The sequence below is a fragment of the Vombatus ursinus genome, unplaced genomic scaffold, assembly GCF_900497805.2.
Source record: "Vombatus ursinus unplaced genomic scaffold, bare-nosed wombat genome assembly UNPS02003292.1, whole genome shotgun sequence".
NCBI classification, from domain to species: domain Eukaryota; kingdom Metazoa; phylum Chordata; class Mammalia; order Diprotodontia; family Vombatidae; genus Vombatus; species Vombatus ursinus.
This window is the reverse complement of record NW_020943070.1, coordinates 374,715-389,018: the sequence shown is the minus strand read 5'-3', so window position 1 is coordinate 389,018 and position 14,304 is coordinate 374,715. Positions and strand designations below refer to the sequence as shown.

At 50.4% G+C, this 14,304-nt stretch overlaps 1 protein-coding gene across 1 annotated transcript; it reads right to left on the bottom strand.

The window, feature by feature from the left end:
- Positions 1 to 595: 595 nt before the first annotated feature.
- Positions 596 to 4,723, bottom strand: SNU13 (small nuclear ribonucleoprotein 13). The gene is made up of 3 exons (XM_027871287.1): positions 4,582 to 4,723; positions 2,039 to 2,159; positions 596 to 988 (listed from the first exon to the last, which is right to left on the bottom strand). The coding sequence occupies exons 1-3, from the start codon at positions 4,582 to 4,584 to the stop codon at positions 726 to 728; spliced, it is 387 nt and encodes a 128-aa protein (XP_027727088.1). The 5' UTR covers positions 4,585 to 4,723; the 3' UTR covers positions 596 to 725.
- Between the last annotated feature and the right edge of the window lie 9,581 nt (positions 4,724 to 14,304).

Genomic DNA, 14,304 nt, shown 5'->3' with positions numbered 1-14,304 from the left:
TCCCGCCCCTTTGTCTTGTACCCTGGGCTCACACTACACCTGCAGGGAACGCTCCTGACTACATGGCCCTCTGCGAGACATGGAGTGCTCTGGGCAGATCACAGGAGAGGCCAGAAGCGGCTTCTCCGAGAAGGCTGCAGCTTCTTAGCACCAACAGTGACCCAGATCAGGGATTCTTAACCGGGAGTTCCCGAACTTGGAGAGACTCCAGGTTTGGGTCACGTCTGTACCAACGCCAGAAGAGGAATGGGCCCCCAGCTGTGAGAGGGCAAAGCGGGGACTTCACATCCCTATAACCAGCCTGCTGAGGTGCAAGGCAAGTGGGCACCTGGTCTCTGTTCTAGGTAGCAGAGGAAGGGAGTGTGTGTCAGTAGAGTGGGCTGCTACGTGCCAGACACTGGACCGAGGGCCTCCCTAAGGAATGCCATGGTAGCTGTGTCCCTGGCTGCTGGGGACAATTAGGATCAGGACCCTCCTTCCCTCCCCCATCCCCCACAGGTCAGGCTCTCGTGACCTCAGGGCCTGCACAAATGATACCACAAAATAAAGCTTCAAGGGCTGGGGAAAGGAGTGAAGGAAAAAAAAAACCAACCAGTTCTAACAGCCGTAAAAATGTTTAACATTGAAAGTCACCTGAGAACAGTCTCTGCCCGCCATCCTCCTGCCGCCATGGCGTGACCACAGCCCTCCCAGGTCAGAACCCCGGCCAAGCCCCACGGGCTGGCTCACACTAAGAGTCTCTCGATTGACTGCTGGACCGACTGAATCTGGGGCTTCAGCTGGGAACCTTCCTTGATGGTGACGGAGCAGGCGATGACGGGCCGGGAGACGCCACAAGCCCGGCCCAGCGCCTGCTTGGAGCGCACGAACACGTAGGGGACGTTCTTGTCCTCACACAACAGCGGGAGGTGAAGGATGATCTCCAGGGGCTCGGCATCTGCAGCCATCACGATGAACTCGGAGATGCCTCTGTTGAGGGTCTTGGTGGCTGGGGAAGAAAAAGAAAGCTCCAGAAGGAAGATCCTCTCTGGGCAGCCTGAGGAGGACGAGCTAGCAGGACCGACTCCCTTCTAATCACCAGGGCTCCCCTTCCTACTTGTTGGGCTTCCAGAGCGGGGCAGTCAGGGCCCCAGAGAAAACCCAGCACCCTGCTCTTCTAGCGGCCGGCCGAGCTGCAGACCTACGGGGGAATCCCCAGAGTGAGCTCAAAGGGACCGCTTGGTCCAGCCAGGGTTCTGAACCCCAGGTCCGTGAACTCGCACGAGGACAAGAAAGACCCCTTCATTTTCACTAGCCTCTCAATAAAATCTGGCATTTTCTTCACTTGTTTAAAAACACGATTCTGAGAACTGGCCCATCAGCTTCATCAAATCACCACGGGGACCCAGTTACAAAAAAGCGAAGCCCCCAGTGACCTCATTTTACAGAAGGAAGGGCCACCAACCCAGAGCTGGATGGGGACCAGCAGCCCGAGGCCCAGATCTCTGCCACCCACTACCGGGAGGCTGACTTAACCTCTCTGGACCTCAGTTTCATCACCTGTAAAATGGAAGTGTTGGATTGGATGAGCTAAGATTCCTTCCAGCTCTCCATCTATAACTCTCTGACGTGCCTGAAGTCACACAGAATAGTCAAAGGAAAGAGCCAAGCTGGGCATTGAACCCTGAACTACAGACCTCTTCCCTCTCTAGGGACTCAGTCAGGGTCTGGGTGAGAAATGCCCTACCCAGTCACTCACCCCACCAGATACACGAGAAGCCCTCCAAGCTTTGTCCATGGAATCAGAAATGACATCCAAGTAACAGCTTCCCCCCCTGCTGTACCCTAAAGTCCCTGGGGGCCTCTCCCCCCATGGGCAGAGCTCCAGGTATTGTCCCCCTCCTCAGAATGGGAGCTTCTTGGCAGCAGGGGTGGCCCTGGATTTGTATCCCTGGAGCTCGGCCCACATCTCCCCGCTCCCCATCCCAGCCTGATCAGCCTTGCATGCCACCCTTCCCCAAGCAGGAAGGCCAGTGGCACGTGCCAGCCAGCGCCTCACCTTCATTGGCGCCCTTCCGGAGCTGCTTGTAGTTACAGGATTGCTGTACCAGGTCCAGAAGCTTTTTGGTGAGCTGGGCATCAGCCAACGGGTAAGCTTTGGGGTTCACTTCAGCCTCAGTCTGGGAAAGGGGAGGACAGTTGGGGTCAAGGTTTCATTAGCAGCAGTTAACAGTTCAAGGGCTGGGGGAGCAAGGTAGGACCTTCCCGGCACACCCTGTGCCCACCAGAGCTCCTGATGGTGTAATCACAGCAGCTGGCATTTCTAGAGGGTTTTCAGGTTGGCAAAGCATTGTCCTGCCATGCCAGCTCCAGGCCCTCGAGGACAGTTTCTCAGCTCCCTTCACAACACCTCCTCCAAGAAGCCCAGCCTGATTGGCCAGGTGCTAAGCACGTCTATCCTGTATTGACCTACTGCGTTTCCAGTCAACAAAGAGTCAGCTGCTTGCGACAGGGCCCAATTCCCTCTTCCATTCTAGTCTCCAGCCCACTAATCAGTGGGAGAAGTGCTTACTCAGCAATGGGAATGGGCAGCATTTCCCAAATGCCACCTGGGGAGGCAGAGGGCTAAGACCTTCTCAAAGGTTCAGGGGACCCCCCTATTCAGGTGGGGAGACAGGCCCCAGTGGAGCAATCTGGAGAACACCACAGCAGAATGAACCATATCCTGAATACCCAAGTGCCAAAGGGACCGAAATTCCTCGGGTGCCCTGTCCTGGTGGGGAAAGCCCTGGACTTGGCATCTGGAAGAGGACAGGGAGGGCAGAGCCAGCTCCCCATCCAGCTGGAGCAGTCCGAGTCTCAAAGAATTATCGCTAATGGGCCACAGCACGGAACTGCCTCACCCAGAATACCAACAGCCTCAGGGCCCAAGCTCTGGGATGAGTGTGCCTTTCCACCTTTTCCAAGGGTGACTAACTCCTCCTTACAGGGTGCTCACAGGGTTCCTGTGGCCCAAGGAGGCCCTTGAACCTTAGACCAGAAACTCTGCCTTAAAAAGGGCCCCCAATCAACGAGGAAGCAAAAACAAAACCTTAAATTCCCATCCTTAAGAAGATACGTTTTGCAGATGAGGAAACTGAGGCTGGGGGATGAGGGACGCCAGGACTGTGACCCAATTCCTCTTAGGTTTGGGAGTTGGAACTGCCCTTTGCAATAATCTAGTCCAAAACCTTCATTTTACAAAGCTCTTCTCAGTCTCAGGGCCATCCTGTCCATTGCAGCACCCCCCCCCATCCCTTCAGATCAATTTCATTCTTTTCCCTCCTCCTTCAGGTCTGCCAATCACAATCGAAGCAGCTACTATAATAGCTCACTCCCCCGCTTCCCACAACTGCCAAAACAATCTTCCTAAAGCATAGATCTGACCCCTTCCTTCCCTACTCAAACACCTTTAGTGGATCCCTACTGCCCCCAGGACAAAAAGGCCTCAGCCTGACGTTTACAGCCCACCGCAATCTCTGTCTACTCCCTGCCTTCCTGCCCCTAGGCCTCCAAATTCAAAGTGCTGTTGGCTGCCCAACAAACCTACTAGGCACCAAGTCCAGATACGGAGGATGCCCACCTCACAGGTCCTGGCTGTGGGACCCTGGGCAAACCACGGCGCCCAGGAGTTTGTTCTCCTGTCTAGTTGGCAGCCCTAGGTGCCATGCAAAGACAAGCCTGTGCCCTCCAGAGCTGACCTGCCGACGGTTTGGGGGGGTGGGGTGGGGTGGAGACACTAGATGAGCCTCGGCTATAGTTAAGACTCTTTATACTATGCATCCACCGGGGCCCCTGGTCGTGCCCAGGGCTGACATAAGGAGGCAGCCAGGGTGCAGAGGGGTCGGGGCCTCTAACAGCTTACCGGAATGCTGGGGTTGATCAATCGCTTTTCCCCACGGCTGCCTGCCACTGATAAGCGAGGCCAGCAGTAATTATCCTCCCCGTTTTACCGATCAGAAAGCTTAAGGTACCAGGGATTAAAAAAGGTGTCGAGTCGGATTCGCGCCGGGGTGCCCAGACCCCCGGTCCCGCGCTCTTTTCACAGGACGGCTGCCTACGGGCCACGAGCCCCAACGTCCGGCCACGCCTCTCCACGTGCGCCGGGGCCTACGCGGTAAACCGGGCCAAACGGAAGCCACGGAAGCCGCGGCCGGCTCCGGACGCTCTGCTCTCCAGCTCTTCCCGCCTCGCTCCCACGTGGAGCCGTCGAGGGCGCCTCCGGGCCGGGGGCCTCGACCGCGGTCCGGCTCCGCCAAGCGGCTCCCCTCGGAGCCGGCGCGGCGGGGGGTCGGGGACGCAACGCGAAGTTTCCACTTTCTCAGCCTCGGCGCCCCTCCCCCCCGCCCCCCCCCAGCTTCCACAAAAGGCTGCGATCGGCCCGGAGGATACAATGTTTCCACTTGCCAAGCCTCGCGCTCCGAGCCGCCCCGCCCTCCCTCCCTCCCTCCCCGCCTCGGCCGCTCGCGCGGGCCGCCGGGTGGGGCACAGTGTTTCCACTTCCCGAGCCCCGGCAGCCGCCGCCGCCCCCCGCCGCCGCCGCGGCCAGGCCGCAGCACTCACCATCCTTGCGATCCTGCCGTCCGATCCCCTCCTAGGAAGAGCGCAGGCGCGCAGGAGCACAAGTCCTCTCGGCTCGGAAGCTTCACGGAGGACGTCTGGAGCGGAAAAGGCCCCGCTCGGGGCCCCGGGGAGCGAGGCTGCTGGGAAGGAGGGCGGAGCCACGCGCGGAGCCCTTGGACCCGCCCCCTCCCCTCTCGTCTGCTCCGTCGCCCCGCCCCTTCGCTCTCCGCTGCGGGATGGCACTGGCTGGTGGCCTGGGGACGCGGCGCCTCCACCTTCCGGGCTAAATATCGCGCCGGATCGTTGTGCTACTGATACATTTCTGTCTGTAATCATGCCGTCGCTCATTTACCCAGACCGCCGCAGTTTGTAGCGCTCTCGGTCCCACTTTCTGCCTCCTGGAGCTACACCCCAAGGGTCTGCTTCTCCATTACCATACTTCAAGAAAGTGGGAAAGGACCTTCGAGGGCCCCTGGGCCAGGGCATCTTAACCTGGGTCGGTGAACTTGTTTTGCGTTTTTGTTTTTTAAACATATACATGTCTATGTATATAACTATTTCCATACAGCACCAGCCTCCTTGCAGTTCCCTGTACGAGCCTCTCCCTCTCCCGCCTCCGCGCTTTTTCATTGGCTGCCCCGGTGCCTCCGAGGGAGTTGCCTCCCTCGAAGTCTCCGCCACCTGGCTTCTCCAGCTGCCTTCCAGTCTTAGCTAAGATCTCACCTTCTGCGAGGTTTGAACGGCCCCCCTAAAAGCTCATGCCTCCCCCCTGGGGATTTGCTCTAATTTAAATCGTAAGAATCATGTTTGTACGGGCAGCTAGGTGGGGCAGTGGATAGAGCACCGGCCTTGAAGTCAAGAGGACCTGAGTTCAAATGCAGCCTCAGACCAAACGCTCGACACGTACTAGCTGTGTGACCCAGGACCAGTCACTTAACCCCAACTGCCTGAAGGAAAAAACAAAAAAAAAAGAATCTTGTTTGTGTAGGGCATTCCAAAAGTCTCGTTTTACTGTCCTTAAGATTTTGGGGGACACCCCTGTAGTTGCTGACACATTCTTCCCACCCACCCTTTAGATTGTAAGAACCTTGAGGGCAGGTGTCACAGTTATTTGTCTTTTTGTATATCCCCAGTGCATAACGCAGTGCCCGACCTTATAGGCACTATAAAAATGCTTCTTGCCTTGAATAGAATTATTTTCCTTTGTAATTTTAAATATTTTACTGTATGCATTTAAGAACATGATTCTGAGAGCAGTTTATAGGTTTCACCAGATGGCCTGAGAAGTTGTTCAGTGATTTTCAGTCGTGTCTGACTCGCCATGACCCCATTTGGGGTTTTCTTGGCAGAGATGCTGGAGCGTTGTGCCATTTCCTTCTCCAGCTCATATTACAGATGAGGAAAATGAGGCAAACAGGGTGAAGTGACGTGCCCCGGGACACACAGCTAGGAAGTGTCTGAGGCCGTGCCACCCAGCTGCTCCTACCTGAGAAGGCCATGATGCAAAAAGGGCTGAGAACTCCTGACCTAGTCAAACTCCCTCAGTGTACTGATAGAGAAACTGAGGCTCACAGAGGAGGAGGGGAGGGACCGCCTAGGATTTCACGGGCTAATTATAGCAGAGCCAGAAGAACACTTCATAAATGGTGGCTCTAACTGATGATTCTAAATGAACAATGTTGCCTGTTTTGTCAGAATGGACACAGTAGCGGTTCTTTTTCCTTAAACCAGAGGAAGCCTCCCTTATAGGGGGATGGCGCTGGGGCCAAGCTCTAATCTTTTGTCACAAGACAGGGTTCAAGTTCAGGGCACACTCTGAGGGGAGGGCAGGATTAGATCCTGAAATGACTAACTTAAAAACCAAAAGTATCACTAAAACCATTTTGTTTTTTATAAAGAAAAAGAAAAACTGGCCGAGGCTTGAGACGGCCGCTTTCTCCCCAGCCACCAAGGCTGCCCTCCTGCCCTATCAGGTCCCCAGAGACCTTGCCAAGTCTAGTGGCTCTTCTTGAGGCTGTTTTTCACCTCCAGAGAGGCGTGACCTCTGCCCCAGAGCCTGGCTCAGGGCTTTCTGCAAGCAGCAAGCCCTCAGTGAATATTGGTGGAATAGAATGGAACCTTGCTCTCCTACATAATGGTTGTGTGACCTTGGACAGATCACTTGGCCTCTCCTGGCCTCAGTTTCCTCCTTTAAAAAGAGGGAGCTGGAAGCATGTCTTTTTCTTTGCATACCCAGCACCTAGCACCTAGTATGGACCTCCTTTGTACACCATTACCTCCCTGTATTTGCTTTGAATCTCCAGTGTTTTGGCACTTAGTAAAAGTACTTAATAAATGCTTGTCGACTGATTGGCTCATTCATTCATAGGGTCTTAGATTTAGGGCTTGAAGCTCTCTAAGGCTCGGCGCCAAGTGCAGGGACACAAGGTGGGGGGGGCGCATTTTGTATGTTGATGACTGTCTGGTGGAGAGAATGCCGAGCTTACTTTGTCGACTCAGAAGGGACCTGGTAGGTTCATGGGCTTTGGAGAAAAAAAGACTGTCATTCTCAGAGAATTGTGCAAGACCCATCCTCTTTGAGACACATGGAGAAGAAAGGCAGACTCGCATGTGTTTTCAAACTTTTTCAATATGTCGTCAGTTGTGCTGATATTTTTTTCCTCTGAAAATTCTATGTGTTATATGGTGTGGCTCTGTGGGAGGGATCCGTGTGATAACTATGATGATATGACATACAGAGGACACCAATAAACACTTAAAAAAAAAAAAGAAAGAAAGAAAAAAAGACTTTGGAAGTGAAGGACACTCAGGGAAGCTGGTTCCTCAGCATGTTCCTCACTAGGGACTCCAGGGAACACGGGTCTCAGTGAGAGCAGGGCCCTTCTCTCGGCCAAGCCAGACCTCATCTCACTCCCATCCAAAGAGCTCATTCCCTCTTGTGTATTCTGTTATGTTTGAACCTATGCAACTTCTCTGATTTCTGTTTGTGATGGTCTTTTGTGGAACGTCACTTGGTGGAGGGGCAGGTGAGCTAAGGGCTAGCGACCAGAGAAATGACTTTTTTTGTTCTGAACCTAAAAACGGTGCCCCTTGACCAGCAGAATCCAGAGGGGCAAGTGGATAAGATTCTTCCAGTCCAATACCCTCTCAGAGCCTGCAGAACACTGGCCAGCTTCAAGGCCCTTCTCCTGCTCCCCTCAGGCAGGATCCTAGTCTGCCTTGGAGAGCAGTGGACAAGATTCCAGAGATTCAGTTCTTTCCACGAGCAACGTCTCAATAGCCTATGAGGCCATGTACATCATCCCCAGGTAGCACAAACCCTACATAGACCAAATAAATTTGTTTTGACTTGTATTTCAGTCATGGCCGACTCTTCATGACCTTGTGTCTGATTGGGGGCTTTCTTGGCAGAGATGCTGGAATGGTTTGCCATTTCCTTCTCCAGCTCATTTTACAGATAAGGAAACTGAGGCAAACAGGGTGAAGTGACTTGCCCAGGGTCACACAGCTAGAAGTGTTTGAGAACAAATTTAAACTCATGAATAGGAGTCTTCCTGACTCAGGCCTGGCACTCTATCCACTGCCCCAACCAGCTGCCCAGATCAAATAAATACAAGGTTATAATAATATTAGCCTTAACCCTAAATGCCTCCAACTGTAACCCTATGTGCCAGGTACTATACAAATATTATCTCACTTGATCCTCACAATAACGCTGTGAGGTAGGTGATGTTATTATCCCCATTTCACAGATAAGAAAACTGAGGCAAATAGGTTACAGAGGGCAAGCAAGTGACTTGCCCAGGATCACACAGCTTAGTAAGCACCTGAGGTCCAATTTCTTGACTCTACAGATCTATCCAGCACTGCGCCACCTAGTGGCCACCATGCCCTAATAGCCAAGGAAGGGACATAGCCTGGTGTTCATAGAGCAAAGGAAAGCTTCAGTCTACTAGATGCATCCATTAAGCGCCCTTTGCTTCGGCTGCCTTCCAGAGGATAGCAAAGTACCCAGACACCCAAGGGATTATTATCCCTGTCCTAGATCGCAGGATGGACATTTGAGCTCCCCTGATGTTAAGTGGGCTCTCCCTCCCCTCCCCCATCGAGGGGTCACATTTGGAAATTCTGCACAAGGCAGTGTTCATCGTAGTGGGAGGTGGAAGGGACTCTAGAACCTGGAAAGTCAGAGTCAGGACCTTAGAACACAGACTATCAGAGACAGGAGCAATCTTAGAACAAAGCATGACAGCTGGGGGCCTCGAACGGCATATTAGGGCTGGGAGGAGCCTTCCAGGCTAGAATGGCAGAGGTGGGAGGGACCTAAGACTTAGGATGTCAGAGCAGGGAGAGAGCTTAGAACACAGGAAGATGGAACTTCAAATATTAAAGCAGAGAGTGACCAGAGGCCCCAGCATGTTAGGACCCAATGTCAGACTTCCGAATAGCTAAGATCAGGATGTCAGAGCTGGGAAGGCCTCAGAATGAGGCTTAGTGGCCATCTGGGTCAGGCCCCTCAGCTTCCTGAGAAATGATGACTTGGTGGGGAGGCAGGTGCCCCCGGGCACTGGGGGAAGGAGCAGCAGAGAATGGATTTGAGCCTTCATTTTTTTGCCTCTGAGTTTGGGGCTCTTCTGCCACATTTCACTGCCTCTCACCATGGGCTGGACCTCCAAATGCCCCACTGTGGTTCTAGAGTTGCCCCACTGCCCTTGGCCACGAGGAGTATTTAAAAATGGCTCCTCAGAAGAATTTTTTCCCCTCATTTGGAAAGAAGTCCCCAGGCCCTCCCTGCTGAGGCCACACTAGGCAGCTGACCAGGACCTGGGGTGGGGCAGCCCCTTTGTGAGGTGGCTTCAGTAACCTGGGTTTCTATGATGCAGTGATGACCCCGTGTCAAGCCTGAGGACCTGGGAGCAAACTGTTAACACCTCCTTTCTGTCCCTGTCCTCTGCCACAACATCGCCCACCTCGGCTCAGGCCTGACCCTTCAAAGTGCCATATGTTGCTGACGCTATTGGGTATCTGTGCACTGTTTGGACGCTTCTGGGGCAAGTCGTGGGAGCCCGTGCAAGCCCTCCTGACGGATGGCTGTGGCTGCGGAGAACCCCGCTGCTGTGGCAACCTCTTCATCTTTTGCCTCTTCCTGCTCTGGCACGTCCGGCAGAGGTTCAGGGTCCCTACGAACCCGGCCGCCAAGAAGAAAGGCTCTGAGGTGAGGAGCGGGGAGGGCTGTGAACTTGGACCAGGGGAAAAGGAGGTCTTTCCTTCACCATCGTTAATTTCTTTTGCAGTCCTCAGCATCTTCTTTGATGTTGAGAATGGGTCCGCAGGCTCCCCCAGAGTGCCATAGGGCAGTCTAGTCTGCAGAGGACACTCAGACAGTGAAGGACCTGGCATAGAGGGAGGCCCCTTGAGGACGAAGCTGGTCAGCAGGCACTTACTTTAGGGGGTGGGTGGGGAGAGTCCAGGCTAGGGAGCCGGGCGACCCAGCTGCTAGCCCTGGCCCTGGAGGACCCTGGGCGCCTCACTTGGTCCTTCTCAGTCTAATGAGAAGGCTTTGAATGCCTTTCCAACTCCTGAGCTGCTATCCTGCACACAGCATGCCTACAAGTCACTTTGTTTTTCTGGGTCTCAGTTTCTCCTTCTCTAAAGTGGGCAGGAGGATGGATGAGATGGTCCATCCTAGGTCTAGATTTTGGATTCTCCCTGTGTGAACTGGAGCGAGTCACCTTGAATCTATGCCACCATTTTCCTCACACGAAAATGAGGGATTAGCCTGAGATGGTTCCGGAAGGCCTTCCCAAATTGGGGGGGGGGCAGGTCTTTGTCCCTCACTAGGCTTTACTTTCCTCAGCTGCAAAATGATGAAGATGGATTTGATGATGTCTAGAGTCCCGTGGTCTCATGAAATGTTTACTCAGCCGCGTCCAGCTCTTGGCAAAGATACTGGAGTCATTGGCTATTTCCTTCTTCAGTGTCTCTCCATTTTACAGATGAGGTAGGGGTTAAGTGACTTGCCTAGGGCCACACAGCTAGTTAAGTGTCTGAGACTGGATGTGAACTCAGGTTTTCCTGATTCCTGAGTGCCAGAGGCCTGGCACTCTACCCACTCTGCTACCTAGCTGCCCCTCCTTGTCCCTTTAACATTGCATTAAAGAAGATTGATGATTACTGAGTCACTGAGATCTTGGATATGGTCTGAACTCCTCTGGCTCTGATCCTCTGATCTCTGACCCCTTTAAACATGCCCTTGAGGAAGATTGGTTGATGATTTATTCTTTTTTTTTTATTAATTTATTTTGATTTATCAACAATCACTTCCATAAGCTTTTGAGTTTTAAATTTTTCTCCCCCTTCCTCCCCACCACCCTCCCCAAGATGGCACGCAATCTGATAGAGGCCATACATATACATTCCTATTAAACATATTTTCACATTAGTGATGTTGTAAGGAAGAATTAGAACCAATAGAAGGAACCACCAGAAAGAGGAAACAAAACAAAACAGAAGAAAGAAAAAGAGCAAATAATCTGCTTTGATCTGCATTCAGACTCCATAGTTCTTTCTTTGGATGTGGATAGTATTTTTCCATCGAGTCTTTTGGAGTTGTCTTAGATCCTTGTATTGCTCAGAAGGGCTAAGTTTATCAAAGTTAGTCATGGAACAACGTGGCTGTTACTGTGTACAACATTTTTCTGGTTCTGCTCACTTCACTCAGCAGCAGACCATACAAGTCTTTCCAGGTTTTTCTGAAGTCTGCCTGCTCATCATTTCTTATAGCACAACAGTATTCCATTACATTCATATACCACAACTTGTTCAGCCATTCCCCAATGGATGAGCATCCTCTCAATTTCCAATTCTTTGCCACCACAAAAAGAGCTGCTATAAATACTTTTTGTACATGTGGATCCTTTTCCCATTATGATCTCTTTGGGATACAGCCCTAGAAATGCTATTGCTGAGTCAAAGGGTATGCACATTTTTATAGCCCTTTGGGCATAGTTCCAAATTGCTCTCCAAAATGGTTGGATCAGTTCACAACTCCACCAACAATGCATTAGTGTTCCAATTTTCCCACATCTTCTCCAACATTTATCATTCTCCTATTTTGTCATGTTGGCCAATTTGATAGGTGTGATGTGGTACCTCAGAGTTGTTTTGATTTGCATTTCTCTAATCAATAGTGATTTAGAGCATTTTTTCATATGACTATAGATGGCTTTAATTTCTTCCTCTGAGAACTGCCTGTTTATATCCTTTGACCATTTATCAATTAGGGAATGACTTGTATTTTTATAAATTTGACTTAATTCTCTATATATTTTAGAAATGAGGCCCTTATCAGAGACACTGGTTGTAAAAATTCTTTCCCAATTTTCTACTTTCCTTCTAATCTTGGTTGCATTGGCTTTGTTTGTGCAAAAACTTTTAAATTTAATATAATAAAGTTATCCATTTTCCATTTCATAATGTTCTCTATCTCCTGTTTGGTCATGAATTCTTCTGTTCTCCATAAATCTTTTAGGTGAACTATTCCTTGCTCTTCCAGTTTGCTTACAGTATCAGCCTTTTTATCTAAATCATGAACTCATTTTGACTTTATTTTGATACATGGTGTGAGATTTTGGTCTATGCCCAGGATCTGCCATACTCTTTTTCAGTTTTCCCAGCAGTTTTTGTCAAATAGTGAGTTCTTATGGTTGCTGATTTGTTACTGCTGGTTCATACCTATCTGAACTATTATGCCCTGGGAATTTAGGCTTGAAAAGAAGGCTGGCAGCTGGACAGAGAGAAGCTGGTTTAGTTCTCTGGAAGGAAGGCAGGCCTATGGACTCTCTAGAGAACCATGTGGGTCAGGGAGCCATGGCCATAACCAGGGGAGGGGCAATCAGGCCTTTGTCCAGGAGGCTAGTATCAGGGAGCAGGCTTCTTTCCTATGGTGGTCTCACTGTCCGTTCACCAGATGATGCCACCTCCAAAGGCCCTGCTCTTCTTCCGAGTCCTATTATGAGCACTTTTACCCCTCTGCCTATTCCCTCCCCCCCCTTTATCTTCCAGGGGTGCATTGGAGTTTTGAGAATCAAAGGTCTTTGGGTCCTCTAGGGCCAGACCATCCTCTTTCTTAGCGGGAATGCAAGCTACTGGACAGGCTATACTGGGCCTCCCTCCCCTTCCTCGGGTCACTCAAACAAATGTGGCCCAAGATCCAAAGTTCTTGGTTACAGCTCTGCAGAGCGGGCCTCGGAAGGTCCCTCAGGCTAGTGCTTTGTGTTTTCATTGAGGTAAAGAAGAAAGCCTGTCAGGAGACCAGAGTGTCTGCAAGAGAGCAGAGACCTCTCGATGCTGCTGTGGCGATGGATCCAGAAACATCAAAACTTCGCTCTCTGGGGAAAAGCTTTGACTGGGATCAGTGCAAGAAGGAGACATTAGTGAGAAATTCCCAAGGCAGAACCTGTGTAACCCAGAGCTTTATCCTTGGCCATGGGTCACATGTAAAGCAGACACACAGACAGGAGCTGGCCATTAGTAGTAATACAGACACCAAGGGTTGTGGGAGAGATCACCATTGGCTCGAGGTGGGGAACCTGCGGCCCCTCTAGGTCCTCAAGTGCGGCCCTCTGAATCCAGACTTCACAGAACAAATCCCCTTCATAAAAGGATAGCATTTTTCATTATTTATCCTTCATAATTGTCTTGAATAATTGCATTGCAAGAATAGCTAAGTTGTTCACAGTTGATCATTATGCAATATTGTTGTTACTGTTACAATGTTCTGGTTTTGCTCATTTCACTTGGCATCACTTCATGTAAGTCTTTCCAGGTTTTTCTGAGAGCATCCTCATTGTCATTTCTTTCTTTCTCTCTCTTTTTTTTTTAGTATTTTATTTTTCCCCAGCTAAATTTAAAAACAATTTTTAACATTCATTTTTAAAACTCTGAGTTTCAAATTCTCTCCCTTCCTCCCTCCCCATCCCTGTCACTGAGAAGGCAAGCAATTTGATAGAGGTTATACATGTGTAGTCATGCAAAACATATCTATAACAGTCATGTTATGAAAGAAAACATAGACAAAAAAAAGAAAAATAAAGAAAAAAAATTATGCTTCAATCTGTATTCAGACATCATCAGTTCTTTCTCTGGGGATGGATAGCATTTTTCTATCCTAAGTTCTTTAGAGTTGTCTCAGATCATCGTATTGCTGAGAATAGCTAAGTCATTCACAGCTGGTCATTTTACAATATTGCTGTTACTTTGTACATAGTACATTTCATTTTGCATCAACCCAGGCAAGTCTTTCCAGGCTTTTCTGAGAGCATTCTGATGATTATTTCTTATAGTATAATAGTATTCCATCATAATCACATACCACAACTTGTTCAGCTATTCCCCAATTGGTGGGCATCCCCTCAATTTCTAATTCTTGGCCCCCAGAAATGAGCTGCAAGAAATATTTTTTGTATATATAGGTCCTTTTCCTTTTTGTTTTTTATCCACTGCTAAGTCAAAGGGTATGCATAGTTTTATAGCCCTTTGGGCATAGTTCCAAATTGCTCTACAGAATGGTTGAATCAGTTCACAACTCCATCAGCAGTGAATTAGTGTGAGGGACTGTCTGATGTTGGCAGCTGCCAGTTGGGTGCTGTGGCATGGGTAAGGTAAGATCTGGGTATTTTGGAAGTCGAGGCAGGGACTGTGGTAGACAGAGTCGTGTGTACT

Bases quoted from the DNA above. Each gene is read 5' to 3' on its own strand.
- SNU13 (XM_027871287.1), bottom strand. The intron at 989-2,038 runs GTGAGGCGCTGG...TTTCTTCCCCAG, and splicing joins CCGGAAGGGCGCCAATGAAG to CCACCAAGACCCTCAACAGA.